We start from the raw sequence: 16,586 nt of genomic DNA, 5'->3' as shown, positions 1-16,586 counted from the left end.
TTCAACCCCCCCCCCACTGCCCAGCGTTCCTTCAACCCCCCCCACTGCCCAGCGTTCCTTCAACCCCCCCCACTGCCCAGCGTTCCTTCAACCCCCCCCACTGCCCAGCGTTCCTTCAACCCCCCCCACTGCCCAGCGTTCCTTCAACCCCCCCCCCCACTGCCCAGCGTTCCTTCAACCCCCCCCCCCACTGCCCAGCGTTCCTTCAACCCCCCCCCCCACTGCCCAGCGTTCCTTCAACCCCCCCCCCCCACTGCCCAGCGTTCCTTCAACCCCCCCCCCCCCCACTGCCCAGCGTTCCTTCAACCCCCCCCCCCCACTGCCCAGCGTTCCTTCAACCCCCCCCCCACTGCCCAGCGTTCCTTCAACCCACCCCCCCCCCACTGCCCAGCGTTCCTTCAACCCCCCCCCCCCCCCACTGCCCAGCGTTCCTTCAACCCCCCCCCCCACTGCCCAGCGTTCCTTCAACCCCCCCCCCTGCCCAGCGTTCCTTCAACCCCCCCCCACTGCCCAGCGTTCCTTCAACCCCCCCCCCCCCCACTGCCCAGCGTTCCTTCAACCCCCCCCCCCCACTGCCCAGCGTTCCTTCAACCCCCCCCCCACTGCCCAGCGTTCCTTCAACCCCCCCCCCCACTGCCCAGCGTTCCTTCAACCCCCCCCCCCCACTGCCCAGCGTTCCTTCAACCCCCCCCCCCCACTGCCCAGCGTTCCTTCAACCCCCCCCCCCCACTGCCCAGCGTTCCTTCAACCCCCCCCACTGCCCAGCGTTCCTTCAACCCCCCCCACTGCCCAGCGTTCCTTCAACCCCCCCCACTGCCCAGCGTTCCTTCAACCCCCCCCACTGCCCAGCGTTCCTTCAACCCCCCCCACTGCCCAGCGTTCCTTCAACCCCCCCCACTGCCCAGCGTTCCTTCAACCCCCCCCACTGCCCAGCGTTCCTTCAACCCCCCCCACTGCCCAGCGTTCCTTCAACCCCCCCCACTGCCCAGCGTTCCTTCAACCCCCCCCCCCCACTGCCCAGCGTTCCTTCAACCCCCCCCCCCCCCACTGCCCAGCGTTCCTTCAACCCCCCCCCCCCACTGCCCAGCGTTCCTTCAACCCCCCCCCCACTGCCCAGCGTTCCTTCAACCCACCCCCCCCCCACTGCCCAGCGTTCCTTCAACCCCCCCCCCCCCCCCACTGCCCAGCGTTCCTTCAACCCCCCCCCCCCACTGCCCAGCGTTCCTTCAACCCCCCCCCCTGCCCAGCGTTCCTTCAACCCCCCCCCACTGCCCAGCGTTCCTTCAACCCCCCCCCCCCCACTGCCCAGCGTTCCTTCAACCCCCCCCCCCCACTGCCCAGCGTTCCTTCAACCCCCCCCCCCCCACTGCCCAGCGTTCCTTCAACCCCCCCCCCCACTGCCCAGCGTTCCTTCAACCCCCCCCCCCCACTGCCCAGCGTTCCTTCAACCCCCCCCCCCCACTGCCCAGCGTTCCTTCAACCCCCCCCCCCCACTGCCCAGCGTTCCTTCAACCCCCCCCCCCCACTGCCCAGCGTTCCTTCAACCCCCCCCACTGCCCAGCGTTCCTTCAACCCCCCCCACTGCCCAGCGTTCCTTCAACCCCCCCCACTGCCCAGCGTTCCTTCAACCCCCCCCACTGCCCAGCGTTCCGTGTTTTCCCCCCCAACCTTGACTAGGATTGACCACTGTGGATCAGGTATTGTGGTTCTTACTGAACTTTTGGGTAAAACGAGACAAATTTGTATCTGTTTTTAAAATGATTTCTGTCTTTTTTTTTTTTTTTTTTTTTTTTTTTTTTTAGATAATCGATGCCACACTGAAAGGAAACTGTTCCCGTTTTATGAACCACAGCTGTGACCCGAACTGCGAGACGCAGAAGGTGAGGACCCTCTGTGATTTGCTTATATGTTGCCTTCTGTGTTTTGTGTTTTTTTTTTTTTTTTCTTGCTACGGCCTTTTTATCCCACCTCACTTTTTAAAATTCAGTTTGTGTGGAGTTTGGATGTGTGCGGGCCGAGCGGCTGCTGGCGTTCCTCCCGTATGATTGAAACTACCACACATTCATAGTGGAGCACAGTGTAGTTGACAGCAGCCTCAGCAGAGAAGCAATGTATGCAAGAATAGATCATTTAGTGATTGTTTTTTTTTGTTTTTAATCCCTATTAACCACTTGTCTCCAAATTACATGTATATACAGTGCCTTGCAAAAGTATTCACCCCCCCCCCTTTCTCTTTTTTACCTATTTTGTTACATTACAGCCTTTAGTTCAATGTTTTTTTAATCTGAATTCTATGTGATGGATTAGAACACAATAGTCATAAGTTGGTGAAGTAAAATTAGAAAAATATCTACATAAAACTATTTTTCAGAAATAAAAAAAAATGATAATGGTCATGTGCGTATGTATTCACCCCCTTTGTTATGAAGCCCATAAAAATCTCTGGTGCAGCCAATTACCTTCAGAAGTCACATAATTAGTGAAATGACGTCCTCCTGTGTGCAATCTAAGTGTCACATGACCTGTCATTACATAGACACACCTTTCTGAAAGGCCCCAGAGGCTGCAACACCTAAGCAAGAGGCACCACTAACCAAACACTGCCATGAAGACCAAGGAACTCTCCAAACAAGTAAGGGACAATGTGGATGAGAAGTAAGTCAGGGTTGGGTTATAAAAAGATATCCAAATCTTTGATGATCCCTCGGAGCTCCATCAAATCTATCATAACCAAATGGAAAGAACATGGCACAACAGCAAACCTACCAAGAGATGGCCGCACACCAAAACTCACGGAGCGGGCAAGGAGGGCATAAATCAGAGAGGAGCACAGAGACCTAAGGGAACCCTGGAGGAGCTGCAGAGTTCCACAGCAGAGACTGGAGTATCTGTACATAGGAGGACAATAAGCCGTACGCTCCATAGAGTTGGGCTTTATGGCAGAGTGGCCAGAAGAAAGACATTACTTTCACCAAAAAACAAAATGGCGCATTTTGAGTTTTGCGCAAAGGCATGTGGGAGACTCCCAAAATGTATGGAGGAAGGTGATCTGGTCTGATGTATGGAGGAAGGTGATCTGGTCTGATGTATGGAGGAAGGTGATCTGCTCTGATGTATGGAGGAAGGTGATCTGGTCTGATGTATGGAGGAAGGTGATCTGGTCTGATGTATGGAGGAAGGTGATCTGCTCTGATGTATGGAGGAAGGTGCTCTGCTCTGATGTATGGAGGAAGGTGATCTGCTCTGATGTATGGAGGAAGGTGATCTGCTCTGATGTATGGAGGAAGGTGATCTGCTCTGATGTATGGAGGAAGGTGCTCTGCTCTGATGTATGGAGGAAGGTGCTCTGCTCTGATGTATGGAGGAAGGTGATCTGCTCTGATGTATGGAGGAAGGTGATCTGCTTTGATGTATGGAGGAAGGTGATCTGGTCTGATGTATGGAGGAAGGTGATCTGGTCTGATGTATGGAGGAAGGTGATCTGCTCTGATGTATGGAGGAAGGTGATCTGCTCTGATGTATGGAGGAAGGTGATCTGCTCTGATGTATGGAGGAAGGTGATCTGGTCTGATGTATGGAGGAAGGTGATCTGGTCTGATGTATGGAGGAAGGTGATCTGGTCTGATGTATGGAGGAAGGTGATCTGCTCTGATGTATGGAGGAAGGTGATCTGCTTTGATGTATGGAGGAAGGTGATCTGGTCTGATGTATGGAGGAAGGTGATCTGGTCTGATGTATGGAGGAAGGTGATCTGCTCTGATGTATGGAGGAAGGTGATCTGCTCTGATGTATGGAGGAAGGTGATCTGCTCTGATGTATGGAGGAAGGTGATCTGGTCTGATGTATGGAGGAAGGTGATCTGGTCTGATGTATGGAGGAAGGTGATCTGGTCTGATGTATGGAGGAAGGTGATCTGGTCTGATGTATGGAGGAAGGTGATCTGGTCTGATGTATGGTGGAAGGTGATCTGGTCTGATGTATGGAGGAAGGTGATCTGGTCTGATGTATGGAGGAAGGTGATCTGGTCTGATGTATGGAGGAAGGTGCTCTGGTCTGATGTATGGAGGAAGGTGATCTGCTCTGATGTATGGAGGAAGGTGCTCTGGTCTGATGTATGGAGGAAGGTGATCTGCTCTGATGTATGGAGGAAGGTGCTCTGGTCTGATGTATGGAGGAAGGTGATCTGGTCTGATGTATGGAGGAAGGTGATCTGGTCTGATGTATGGGGGAAGGTGATCTGGTCTGATGTATGGAGGAAGGTGATCTGCTCTGATGTACGGAGGAAGGTGCTCTGGTCTGATGTACGGAGGAAGGTGCTCTGGTCTGATGTATGGAGGAAGGTGATCTGCTCTGATGTACGGAGGAAGGTGATCTGCTCTGATGTACGGAGGAAGGTGATCTGCTCTGATGTATGGAGGAAGGTGATCTGCTCTGATGTATGGAGGAAGGTGATCTGCTCTGATGTATGGAGGAAGGTGATCTGCTCTGATGTATGGAGGAAGGTGATCTGCTCTGATGTATGGAGGAAGGTGATCTGCTCTGATGTATGGAGGAAGGTGATCTGCTCTGATGTATGGAGGAAGGTGATCTGCTCTGATGTATGGAGGAAGGTGATCTGCTCTGATGTATGGAGGAAGGTGATCTGCTCTGATGTATGGAGGAAGGTGATCTGCTCTGATGTATGGAGGAAGGTGATCTGCTCTGATGTATGGAGGAAGGTGATCTGCTCTGATGTATGGAGGAAGGTGATCTGCTCTGATGTATGGAGGAAGGTGATCTGCTCTGATGTATGGAGGAAGGTGATCTGCTCTGATGTATGGAGGAAGGTGATCTGCTCTGATGTATGGAGGAAGGTGCTCTGCTCTGATGAGACTAAAATTTTACTTTTTGGCCATCAAAGAAAACTCTGTCTGGTGCAAACCCAACACATCACATCACCCAAAGAACACCATCCCCACCGTGAAACATGGTGGTGGCAGCATCATGCTGTAGGGATGTTTTTCAGCAGTCAGGACTGGGAAACTGGTCAGAGTTTAGGGAAAGATGGATGGTGCTAAATACAGGGATATTCTTGAGCAAAACCTGTACCACACTGTGTGTGATTTGAGGCTAGGACGGAGGTTCACCTTCCAGCAGGACAATGACCCCAAAAACACTGTCTGTGGTCAGACTTAAATATTGCTGTTCATGAGCGCAAACCATTCAACTTGAAGGAGCTGGAGCAGTTTTGCAAAGGAGGAGGAATGGGGGAAAAATCCCAGTGTTAAGATGTGGCAAGACTCATAGAGACTTATCCAAACTGACTTGGAGCTGTGAAGAGGCGGCTCTACAAAGTATTGACTTTAGGGGGGTGAATAGTTATTCACAGTGACTTTTTCTGTTATTTTCTCCTATTTGTTTGTTTCACAATAAAAAAAAAATAATTCAAAGTTGTGGGCATGTTCTGTAAATTAAATGATGCAAATTCTCAAACAATCCATGTTAATTCCGGGTTGTGAGGGGGGGTGAATACTTATGCAAGGCACTGTAATTGGTTATGACAGATGCAGCCATAACCGCAATTTTTTTTTAATTTTTTTTTTATATCTCATTTTTTTTTCTGTGAATCTCTACAAGGTAAAAGCAATCCTAGCGGCTAATTTAGCTGCTGGATTGCTTTTACAAGTGGCGGAAGGGGGTCCCGCTACCCTCCGGTGCCCCTCCAGGCTCTTCCGTCCCAGCGGGGACCCCTGGCATCCAATCTGGCACTTGCGCTGGTTTCCTCTAGAGGTCACCAGAGCATCTCCGGTCACCTCTAAGGTCTACAATAGGGGTCTCCAAAATATGGCCATCCAGTTGTTCAGGATCTACAATTCCCATCAAGCCGAGTCATATCTGTGAATGTCAGAGTTTTACAATGCCTCATGGGATGTGTAGTTCTGTAATAGCTGGAGGGCCGTAGTTTGGAGACCGGAAATGTTGAGCATTTTTATCACTTCTGGTTTCCCTGAATGTAAATGGCTCCATTTTTAAATAGTGAAAGTATCTGATCACATGATCTTGGTGTGAACAGATGCTTGTAAGAGACATCTGGGGTTTAATAGAGGTGAAGCCTCCATTAATCCACATGTAGTATCCCGCCCACCCCATTGTGTTTAGCTGGTAAGTGGAGGAGGGAGGGAGTGGACTGTCATTGTGTATACGCCCACAAGGAATCTCATAGTGATGGTTTTTTTTTTGTTTTTTTTTTGTTTTTTAAGGACGGTGTAAAAATAAAAGGTAAAATAAGGAAAAAAAAATGAACAAAAATGCATACCTAAGTTGCGTCCTCATATGAAAACGGCGTTCAAACCATACATGTGAGGTATCGCCGTGATCGTTGGAGTGAGAGCAATAATTCTAGCGCTAGACCTCCTCTAGCTCAAAACTGGTAACCTGTAGAAAAAATGTAAACGTTGCCTATGGAGATTTTTAAGGGTAAAAGTTTGTCTCCATTCCACGAGCGGGGCGCAATTTGGAAGCGTGACATGTTGAGTATCAATTTACTCGGCGTAACGTTTATCTTTCACAATACAGAAAAAAAGATGGGCTAACCTTTTTATTGTTTTTCTTTTTGAGTTAAAAAAAAAAAAAAAAAAGTGTATTTTTTCCCTAAAAATTGCGCTTGTAAGACCACTGTACAAATACGATGTTTATATATATCTATATATCTATATATCTATATATCTATATATCTATATATCTATATATATATATATCTATATATATATATGTATATTTGTGTGTGTATATAATATGTGTTTGGGGTGCCAAGTAATTTTCTAGCAAATACTGATTTTAACTTGTAAACAACAATTGTCCAAAAGAGGCTCGGTCCTTAAGTGGTTAAGAGGTGGAAACTTCTCAGGTATTATTGCCGTCTGTTCCCCATTGGAGGGATTTCATCTCACTTGGCAGAGGGTCTAACCCTTCTCTCACACGCACACTAATGAAAGCTTCTTGTCTCCCACAGTGGACGGTGAACGGGCAGATTCGGGTTGGCTTTTTCACGACCCGGTTTGTTCCATCCGGTGCGGAATTGACCTTCGACTACCAGTTTCAGCGTTACGGGTAAGAGGAAGCAAAAATGACTTAAAGGGTAACTCCACTGAAAAAGAAAACTCTCCCCTCTGGCTGATCTCTGTACTTTGTAGGGATTATAACAGCCTTTGTTGGACATTCCTGTCTTTTTTGTTATTCTGAAGAAATGAATGCCTGTGTGTTTGTCTATGTGTACAGTGAATTGAATGGCAGTGCTTTCATCATTCTCAATCGGCTGCTGCACCTGCAGGGCTCTAATGAGAAAACTTGCAGAGTGCCTCTGGACATGATTTTTCTATTGGGAGAATGTCACCAAAAATGTATTTTTTATTGCAGGGGATGCCTGGTATCTTACTTGTATGTTAGTGCTGACTTCTGGGGAAATCGGCCAATCACACAAGCAGGAAATTATGTTTTTCATTTTACAGTAAACTACAGAGCTGCAGATTGAAAGGAAAGATGATTATTATTATTTTTTTTTTTTTTTAATAGACGTGCAATTCGTTTCGTTCCAAATTAGTTTTGCTGAAAAATTTGGCACGTTCGTTAATATAGAAACATCCGAATGAATGAAAGACCGTTTTTAACAAAATTTTCAGAATTTTTTTTTTTTTCTAAAAGGACGAAAATCCGAATGAACAAAAAACATTTGGATAATTTCTATTATAATTTAATTATGTTTTATTAACCATTATGATATATATTTTTTTATTATTTAATAATAATAAAAACTATAATAGATTTAAACTATTAAATTATAGGTATTGGAATTTCCTTTAAAATTTGGCTGTTAGTGAACGTAACGAATTTGAATTTATCTGAAGTTACGAATTATCGAAATTACAAATACTGAAATCTATAGGAATGGAAAGTAACAAATTCAAATTTTATCTGATGTTACGAATGTATTCAAAATAACGAATAACGAATATCGATAACGAATGAAACCGATTTTTTTTTTTTTTTTTTTTTTTTTTTTTTTTTTTTTCGGCAGTGCACATGTCTAATTTTTAATTAGTCAATTACGATATGATTTGTATACGCTATATTATTATTTTTCTATTTGTTTTTTTTTTTTCCCCCTACGAAAGTGGAATTACCATTTTAAGTGTGTGTGTTCTATTGAGTAGCATATGCTTTTTTTTTTTTCTTTTTTTTTGTCAAGTTTTTTAAAAAAGCAACCTGAATAATTTTCGCTTAGGGCTAAAATGAAATTCAGATATGGCTGCCTACACAAAATTTGAGATGCCAAATTTAAAATAAATACACAGTGTGGCGCTATATCCTAATAAATAAAAAATGTGTAAAGCTGCAAATCAAATATAGCATAGGATTAATAAAATCTGAATAAATAAATTCCAAAGTGCAAACAAAATGATAAACTCTCAGATAGATAGATAGAAAGTCCAAAAGTCCTAATAATAGAAAATAATATGCAAAAAAGAAAAATCCAGCATCCAAATGAGTCAACAGCTGGTGCAATCTATGAAGAAACTTAAGCCTCTTACCAAACAGTATGGACCATTCAATGAAAAAATGGTCAATAGTGCCATTAAAAATGTATCCCACACTTAAATGGTTTACTACTCTGCGCGCTTCACCACCACTCCAGTCAATGAACACCTCGTGATAAAAGCAACCACCAGCCTCTTACCGAGTATAGTGGACCATTTAGGGTCAAAATGGTCAATAACGCATTAACTGCAGCTCATCCATCCATGACGGTCATCCACTGCATCAGACGAAACTTGTAAGGCAACAGGGCATCCTTCCGGGAATCAAAAAAATATATATATATATTTTGGCAAAACGTCCATATAGAGAGAAAAAATAACTTCTCTCCAATGCAAACCAATAGTGTGCCCATGCAGGCCAAAGAAACAGGCTTGCTTTAACAACCCCCGACCCCACCAATCCCACATGAACTTACCTTTCATTTACTTCCTCATAGCTAGGTATAGCACCAGCTAAATTGAGTTTTGGGCAGAGTAAAGCCGGCCATACATAAATCAAAATTCTGCAGGTTCAGCGGGGACTGGGTCAATTTTGACCCATGTATGGGCAGGGTGGTTGTGGGGGCAGGGATCATCACTGGAGGGCCCTGGATTGTTAGCAGGCAGAACACCCTACTTCCTACTGGAGGTATCCTCTGCTGTGTTTCCAGAGGGCTTTGTGTGACTTGTCCATCTGGCTGATCCACAGCCTCATGAGGAACGTCCTTCAGATGCCTTCTCATGTTCTGCCATTATTTAAGATTAATGTTTTGAGTGGCTCTGTTAAGATTCCTGCCCTTCAGTCCATGACTTTTGACACTTTGCTGGCCCTGGGGGAGGATCGGGGAGCTTTTAAGACCTTCTGTAAGGCCACTGTAACACCTCCTAGGTGTCAGAGGATGTGTTCGCTTCATCCTCGGTTCCTTCTGGTGGCTCTTATCTCGCCTGTCTAGCACTGAGATTCAACTTCCATACTACCTGTCCTTGTTACGGATGTCTCCGATGCCCCTTTTTTGTAGGGGATGTCTCCGATGCCCCTTTTTTGTAGGGGATGTCTCCGATGCCCCTTTTTTGTAGGGGATGTCTCCGATGCCCCTTTTTTTTGTAGGGGATGTCTCCGATGCCCCTTTTTTGTAGGGGATGTCTCCGATGCCCCTTTTTTTTGTAGGGGATGTCTCCGATGCCCCTTTTTTTTGTAGGGGATGTCTCCGATGCCCCTTTTTTTTTGTAGGGGATGTCTCCGATGCCCCTTTTTTTTGTAGGGGATGTCTCCGATGCCCCTTTTTTTGTAGGGGATGTCTCCGATGCCCCTTTTTTGTAGGGGATGTCTCCGATGCCCCTTTTTTGTAGGGGATGTCTCCGATGCCCCTTTTTTGTAGGGGATGTCTCCGATGCCCCTTTTTTGTAGGGGATGTCTCCGATGCCCCTTTTTTGTAGGGGATGTCTCCGATGCCCCTTTTTTGTAGGGGATGTCTCCGATGCCCCTTTTTTGTAGGGGATGTCTCCGATGCCCCTTTTTTGTAGGGGATGTCTCCGATGCCCCTTTTTTGTAGGGGATGTCTCCGATGCCCCTTTTTTGTAGGGGATGTCTCCGATGCCCCTTTTTTGTAGGGGATGTCTCCGATGCCCCTTTTTTGTAGGGGATGTCTCCGATGCCCCTTTTTTGTAGGGGATGTCTCCGATGCCCCTTTTTTGTAGGGGATGTCTCCGATGCCCCTTTTTTGTAGGGGATGTCTCCGATGCCCCCTTTTTTTTGTAGGGGATGTCTCCGATGCCCCCTTTTTTTTGTAGGGGATGTCTCCGATGCCCCCTTTTTTTTTGTAGGGGATGTCTCCGATGCCCCCTTTTTTTTTGTAGGGGATGTCTCCGATGCCCCCTTTTTTTTTTGTAGGGGATGTCTCCGATGCCCCCTTTTTTTTGTAGGGGATGTCTCCGATGCCCCCTTTTTTTTTGTAGGGGATGTCTCCGATGCCCCCTTTTTTTTTTGTAGGGGATGTCTCCGATGCCCCCTTTTTTTTTGTAGGGGATGTCTCCGATGCCCCCTTTTTTTTTTGTAGGGGATGTCTCCGATGCCCCCTTTTTTTTTTGTAGGGGATGTCTCCGATGCCCCCTTTTTTTTTTTTGTAGGGGATGTCTCCGATGCCCCCTTTTTTTTTTTTGTAGGGGATGTCTCCGATGCCCCCTTTTTTTTTTTGTAGGGGATGTCTCCGATGCCCCCTTTTTTTTTTTGTAGGGGATGTCTCCGATGCCCCCTTTTTTTTTTGTAGGGGATGTCTCCGATGCCCCCTTTTTTTTTTTGTAGGGGATGTCTCCGATGCCCCCTTTTTTTTTTTTTGTAGGGGATGTCTCCGATGCCCCCTTTTTTTTGTAGGGGATGTCTCCGATGCCCCCTTTTTTTTGTAGGGGATGTCTCCCCATGCACCTTACCCCTTTTGTGGGACCTAACCCTTGTGTTTCCTAGCGGTCCCAGGAGTCACTTTACACCCTTTTTGGGGCTAATGTTGATTTCTGAAATTTACCAGGTACTGAACCTATTTTGCTGTTTGACTTGGGCTTGACTTGGATTGAAGTTTTGCTGGTTTTTGCAGTACCCGCTGATGTCACTTATCTTTAGGTCAGAGCAGTCATATCGTTATCTCCGCTATGTATTTACCATTGACCTTTTTTTATCTCTTTGCAGAAGAGAAGCTCAGAAATGCTTCTGCGGATCAGCCAATTGCCGGGGTTACCTCGGCGGTGAGAACCGGGTAAGCGTTCGAGCAGCTGGAGGCAAGATGAAGAAAGAAAGGTCCCGGAAGAAGGATTCGGTGAGTCTTGTGTTTCCTGTATACCATCCGTTGCTTCTACACTTTCTACACTTGGTACTGCTGGGGACTGTGCTTGTATCACAAGGCTGGGTGTTCTTTGTGATGGAATGTAACAGACTCCTCCCATGCAGAACAAGTTCCTTTTTCACAATGAGAGTTCCATTGGCGTTCTAGGAAATCTGGGGCCAGATATCAGAAATCTTTTTCAGTAATAACCATAAACATAAACGTCAAGTGCATCGGGGACCGGCCTACTGGCCTACCATAGAGCTTTTCGAGGATCAAAAGGTCCCAGATGAGCTCTATGGTATAGGAAACTGGAAGCATCCAACGTTTTCATCGATTCCACTTTCCCTGGATGTAAACGGCGCCATTTTTAAAATAGAATGGATCTGAGCCCACCGATCTTGGTGTGATTGGATGCTTTCAATGGCAGAGGGGAGATCTGGGGTTTAATAGACCCCAGATCTCTCCATAAAGAGTACCTGTCACACGCCTGTTGCTGTTACAAGGGATCTTTACATTCCTTGTGACAGCAATAAATGTAATAAAAAATAAATAAAAATCTGTAAAAATAAAAAATATATATAAGTGCCCCCGTTACCTTGTGCTCGTGCGCAATGCACGCGTTAGTCCTACGCGCATACATAAATGGCGATTACACCACACGTGAGTTATTGCCGCAAACATCAGAGCAAGAGCAGTAATTCTAGCGCTAGACCTCTTGTAAGGCTTTTAAAGCGTTGCTTATGGATATATTTAAATACTGTCATTTGATGCCATTCCGCAAGTGTGCATAATTTTAAAGCATGACAGGTTGGGTATCTATTTACTCAGCGTTTTACTATCTATCTTTATCGTACATCACGGGACACAGAGCAGCCATAATAACGAACTGGGTTATACGCCACCTATAGGTGAATGGACTAAAAAGACAGGAAGTCCTCTCCTATATAACCCCTCCTACACAGGAAGTACCTCAGTTTTTTGGCCATTGTCTTTTAAGGTGATGGCCATGGTTGGAGAAGCTCTCTGTGATCTAGCTAACAGAATGGTCCTGGAAATAGATCCTGAAGGACTTAAGGGACTATATAATCTGATCCATCCGGATGGTGATGCACTAACATGGATGGTACCCGAACCTGATTTAAGACAACTACGAGGTGTTGCCTGTAATGTGACCCTTTGGGCACTGGACCCTAGGATCTGGACCCTGTGTAAGAAGAACACTCCAAGGGAAATCCGGCAAGGTGCTCTACAGGTCCAAGGGAATGGCCCCAAATTCATGGGACTTTGAAGGTCCAAGAGACAGAACCCCCACTGTGATGGGGGAAGATTGGAGTCTAGCCTTTTTTAAGCAAAGTCCTGCGGTGTGATTTGTACTGTATTTATCGGCGTATAACACACACTTTTTTTTTCCCCCTTAAAATCAGGGATAAATCGTGGGTGCATGTTATACGCCGATCCCCCGCCAATTGTGGGTTCTCGGCGGCTTTCAGCCGTTCAAAGCTGGCGAGAATGGCCGAAAGCCACCGAGATACACAGGACATCCGGCTCTGTATCTCGGCGGTGCCATTTTTAAAAGGCAAAGCTTAAAAAGGAAACTGACAAGGCTGCAAATGACACCGCCAAGGCCCCAAATGATGGGCAAGGCTGCAAATGACGGGCAAGGCTGCAAATGACACCGACAAGGGTGCAATGATGGACAAGGCTGCATTGATGAGCAATTTAAGTGTAAGGCCGCGTACACACGCGGGGACTGTTCGCCCAACTTTGTCCGTCAAACAGTTTCGGCAAACAGTCCGCTCAAAATTAGCATGGACGGACATGGCCACACACGACGGACGAACAGTTTGCTGAAACCGTGCGCGATGACGTGAACGGCACGTACGACGGGACGAAAAATACGACGTCCTATACACTGCATTATAACTTTCGGCGTGTAAATCCATTCTGAGCATGCGCGGAACTTAGTTTGACGAACAAGCCTACACACGAGGGGACTGTTCGCTGAAACAAGGTTTCAGCGGACAGTTTTTCGGAATTTCCGAAAAACCTTGTTCAGCGGACTGTTCGCTGAAACTGTCCGCTGAAAGCCCACACACGGGCGGACTGTCCGCTGAAACTTGGTTTCAGCGGACAGTTTCAGCGAACAGTCCCCGCGTGTGTACGCGGCCTTAGTTTGTTTTTTTTTTCCTTAAACTTCCCTCCTAAAAGTTTTTTTCCTTTTAAAATTTCCTCCTAAACTTGGGGTGTGTTATAGGCCGATAAATACGGTAAGTGTTTAAGCTTTCTCTTGCACAAACCATAAAAAAAAATAAAAAAAATAACACAGCATCTTACTTTGAGTGGGACCAGGCGTAGTTTTTTTATTTTTATTTTTTTCCACCCAGTTGGGACAGTGACGTCATGGCCAGCAGGGGCTCTCTCATGGAGAAGCCCCAGCTTTCGGTGGCCCGTTTTCACTACTGTTTATGCAGCTATGGTAGGTGCGCATGGGAACGGCATGGAAAACATGCACGTGGGAGGTGTGCGGGATGCTACGAGCGTGCATGCGATAAGAGCATGCACGCCGGACATGTGCAGTAGGGGTGGAAACGGCATATTAGGAGGTGTTCCTGGTTTGGCGTCTAAGCAGCCCGGAAGAGTGGTATCGTCTGGGCACGTGAGTCACTGTGGGTGGATGGACCAGGGCACTGTAGGTCCTGTAAGAGCTGTGTACTGCAAAGACTGGGTGCAGTATTTTGCAGGATGGTTGAGTGCATAAGGTGGGGTTTGTGTTGCATTAAGTTTTTTTTTTTTTTTTGTCTCAGGCACATCTTCCCGGAAGAGGAGTCTGAGGCACAGCAGGAAGGGGCGCAAGTGCGCCACCATCCATATTGGAGGATGCTAGCCTTACATCTGCTGTGTTTTTAAAGCCCCACACACACTATCAGTTTTTCTGCTGAGTTTTTCCTTCAGATTTACCAAAACCATATAATATGAGGTCAAACCTTAGGAGTTTCAATTTGTATGCAATCAGGCAGGCCCTTCTACTACATGGTTTTGGTAAATCTGAAGGAGAAACTCAGCAGAAAAACTGATAGTGTGTATGGGGCTTAACTCTCCTAAAAGACCTGGGGCAACAGGCCAGTCTGAGCCATTACGGTTGTCAGGCATTGTAGCAACAGCTAATGCTTCTGCTTCAGCCTACGTCACAAAGAATGACTTTGCATCAACTCTAGCTGGGCTGGAGGAAAAGATAGCAGGTATGATTGCTTCAGTTTTACCAAGGTGGAAGGAAACTGGATAGATCCCCCTTCACATGAGCCCCCAACTGCATTAGAACAGGATTGGGCAGAAGATGTGGAAGAAGTGGCAGTAAATGACCGGGAGGAAGGTCAGGCCACAGACTCCACTTTTGAGGAGTCAGATTCTGAAGAACCGTTTTCAGCCTCTTCATCCCAGAGACTGTTAATCCAGTCCCTCATGGAGATGGTCCGATCAGGATTTAAACTGCTGCCTGTAAAGGTTCCTGAGGTTGCCTTTTGCAACTCTAGGCTCTTTTTGGCCTCCACAGAGTTCACAGGCTTTTCCCTTGCATCCGTTGCTAGAGCAAATTGTGTATGCTGAGTGGGATCACCCTGATGAGCTTTTTATTCCTCCTAAAAGATTTGCACTTTTGTATCCTAAGGAGTATGCCTTCGGTGGATGCTGCTATTTCTTCTGCGAATAAGAGTCTTACCTGTCCTGTAGATAATGCCCAGGTGTTTAAAGATCCAGCAGATAAGAAGTTGGAGTCTTTATTAAAAGCTAAATTTGCTATTGCTGGGTCTGCTGCACAACCGGCTGTGGCAGTTCTAGGTATCTGTCAGTCTTTAAAGGATCATGTGAAGTGGGTAGCTAAGAGTGTCCCCGATCAGGGGGCATCTGCTGAGGTCTTGGCAGTGTTATCTCATGCCTTATGTTTCGCAGTAGATGCTCTTAAGGATTCCATACAACAAGTGTCCCGGTTGGCCCTGCTAGCAGTACATATGCGCAGCATTCTTTGGTTAAAAAACCGGTCTGCACAATTACCCTGCAAAAGATTATTGGCTGATTTCCCCTTTCATGGGGGATCGGCTATTCGGAGAAGATCTGGATAAATGTATCCAGAAGATTTCAGGGGGTAAAAGCTTGCTTCTACCAGTTAAGAGGAGCAGACAACCTTCCTTTTAAGGTCTAGTGCTTCAGGACCCAGGTCTTCCCATTTCAAGCAGTTTCGACTGCCTCAGCCATCCGGGTCTAGAGGAAAGCCTCAAGGCCAGGGGCAGATGGCGCCCTGGGCCCAGAGACCACCTAAAGCCAGTCCCAAGCCCTCCTTATGAAGGGGCGCCCCCACTCACGCGGGTGGGGGGAGGCTATTGGAGTTCTCGGATGTCTGGGAAGAAGTGATCCGAGACAAGTGGGTTAATTCTATGGTGTCTCAGGGGTACAAAATAGAATTCCGGGGGCTTCCCTCTCCTCTTGGTTCTTAAAGTCCAGCATCCCCATAGAGTCTTTTCTTCAGGCAATAGATCATCTAAGGTCACAAGGGGTGATTTCAGATGTTCCAGCCATTGAGACAGGGGATTTTACTCAAATCTTTTCATAGTCCCAAAGCCGAATGGAGATATAAGGCCTATTCTGGATCTCAAGGCTCTGAATTGGTTTCTAGACAATCGCTCTTCCTGGCTGGAGTCAGTTCGTTTGTAGCCTTGCACAGAATTTTTTTTGGCATCCATAGACTTCAAGGATGCATACCTACATGTGCCAATCTGCAGATCCCATCAAAGGGTTCTACGTTTCGCAGTCGGCAACCAACATTTTCAGTTTGTGGCGCTGCCCTTCGGGTTAGCCACGGCACCTCGCATATTTACCAAGCTACTGGCTCTGGTGTTGGCAGTTCTAAGATCTCACACAATATCAGTTGCAGGATACCTGGACAATCTATTTGTCGATAAAACTGTTCCAGACCTGAGGCAGAATGTAGCCCGGGCGGTTCAATTCTTGAAACATCTGGGTTGGGTTCTGAACTGGTCAAAATCGGCCCTGCAGCCGGTTCAATGCCTAGAGTATCTGGCGCTAACATTAGACAAAGGCAAAGGTTTTTTTTGTCACCATGGAAGGTCAGCGATGAAAAGCCTCGTCCAGGTCATAAAAAGGGAAAAGATACCTCTCCATTCGCCTGTGTATGAGGCTACTGGGGAAAATGGTGTCTTCATTCAAA

The 16,586-nt window shown here is 46.7% G+C and overlaps 1 protein-coding gene across 3 annotated transcripts in view; it reads left to right on the top strand.

The window, feature by feature from the left end:
• Positions 1-16,586, top strand: part of SETD2 (SET domain containing 2, histone lysine methyltransferase) — a 155,673-nt gene that overhangs the window by 76,599 nt on the left and 62,488 nt on the right. For all 3 annotated transcript variants that reach the window (XM_077493544.1, XM_077493545.1, XM_077493543.1), the window contains 3 exons: positions 1,803-1,880; positions 6,992-7,089; positions 11,233-11,359. In XM_077493544.1, coding sequence (XP_077349670.1) covers positions 1,803-1,880; positions 6,992-7,089; positions 11,233-11,359 — 303 coding nt within the window. The remainder of the gene's footprint in view (positions 1-1,802; positions 1,881-6,991; positions 7,090-11,232; positions 11,360-16,586) is intronic.

This window comes from Lithobates pipiens, unplaced genomic scaffold, assembly GCF_037356315.1.
Source record: "Lithobates pipiens isolate NorthernLeopardFrog02 unplaced genomic scaffold, aLitPip1_a1.2 Scaffold_19, whole genome shotgun sequence".
Classification (NCBI taxonomy): domain Eukaryota; kingdom Metazoa; phylum Chordata; class Amphibia; order Anura; family Ranidae; genus Lithobates; species Lithobates pipiens.
This window is presented reverse-complemented; position numbering and strand designations above follow the sequence as displayed.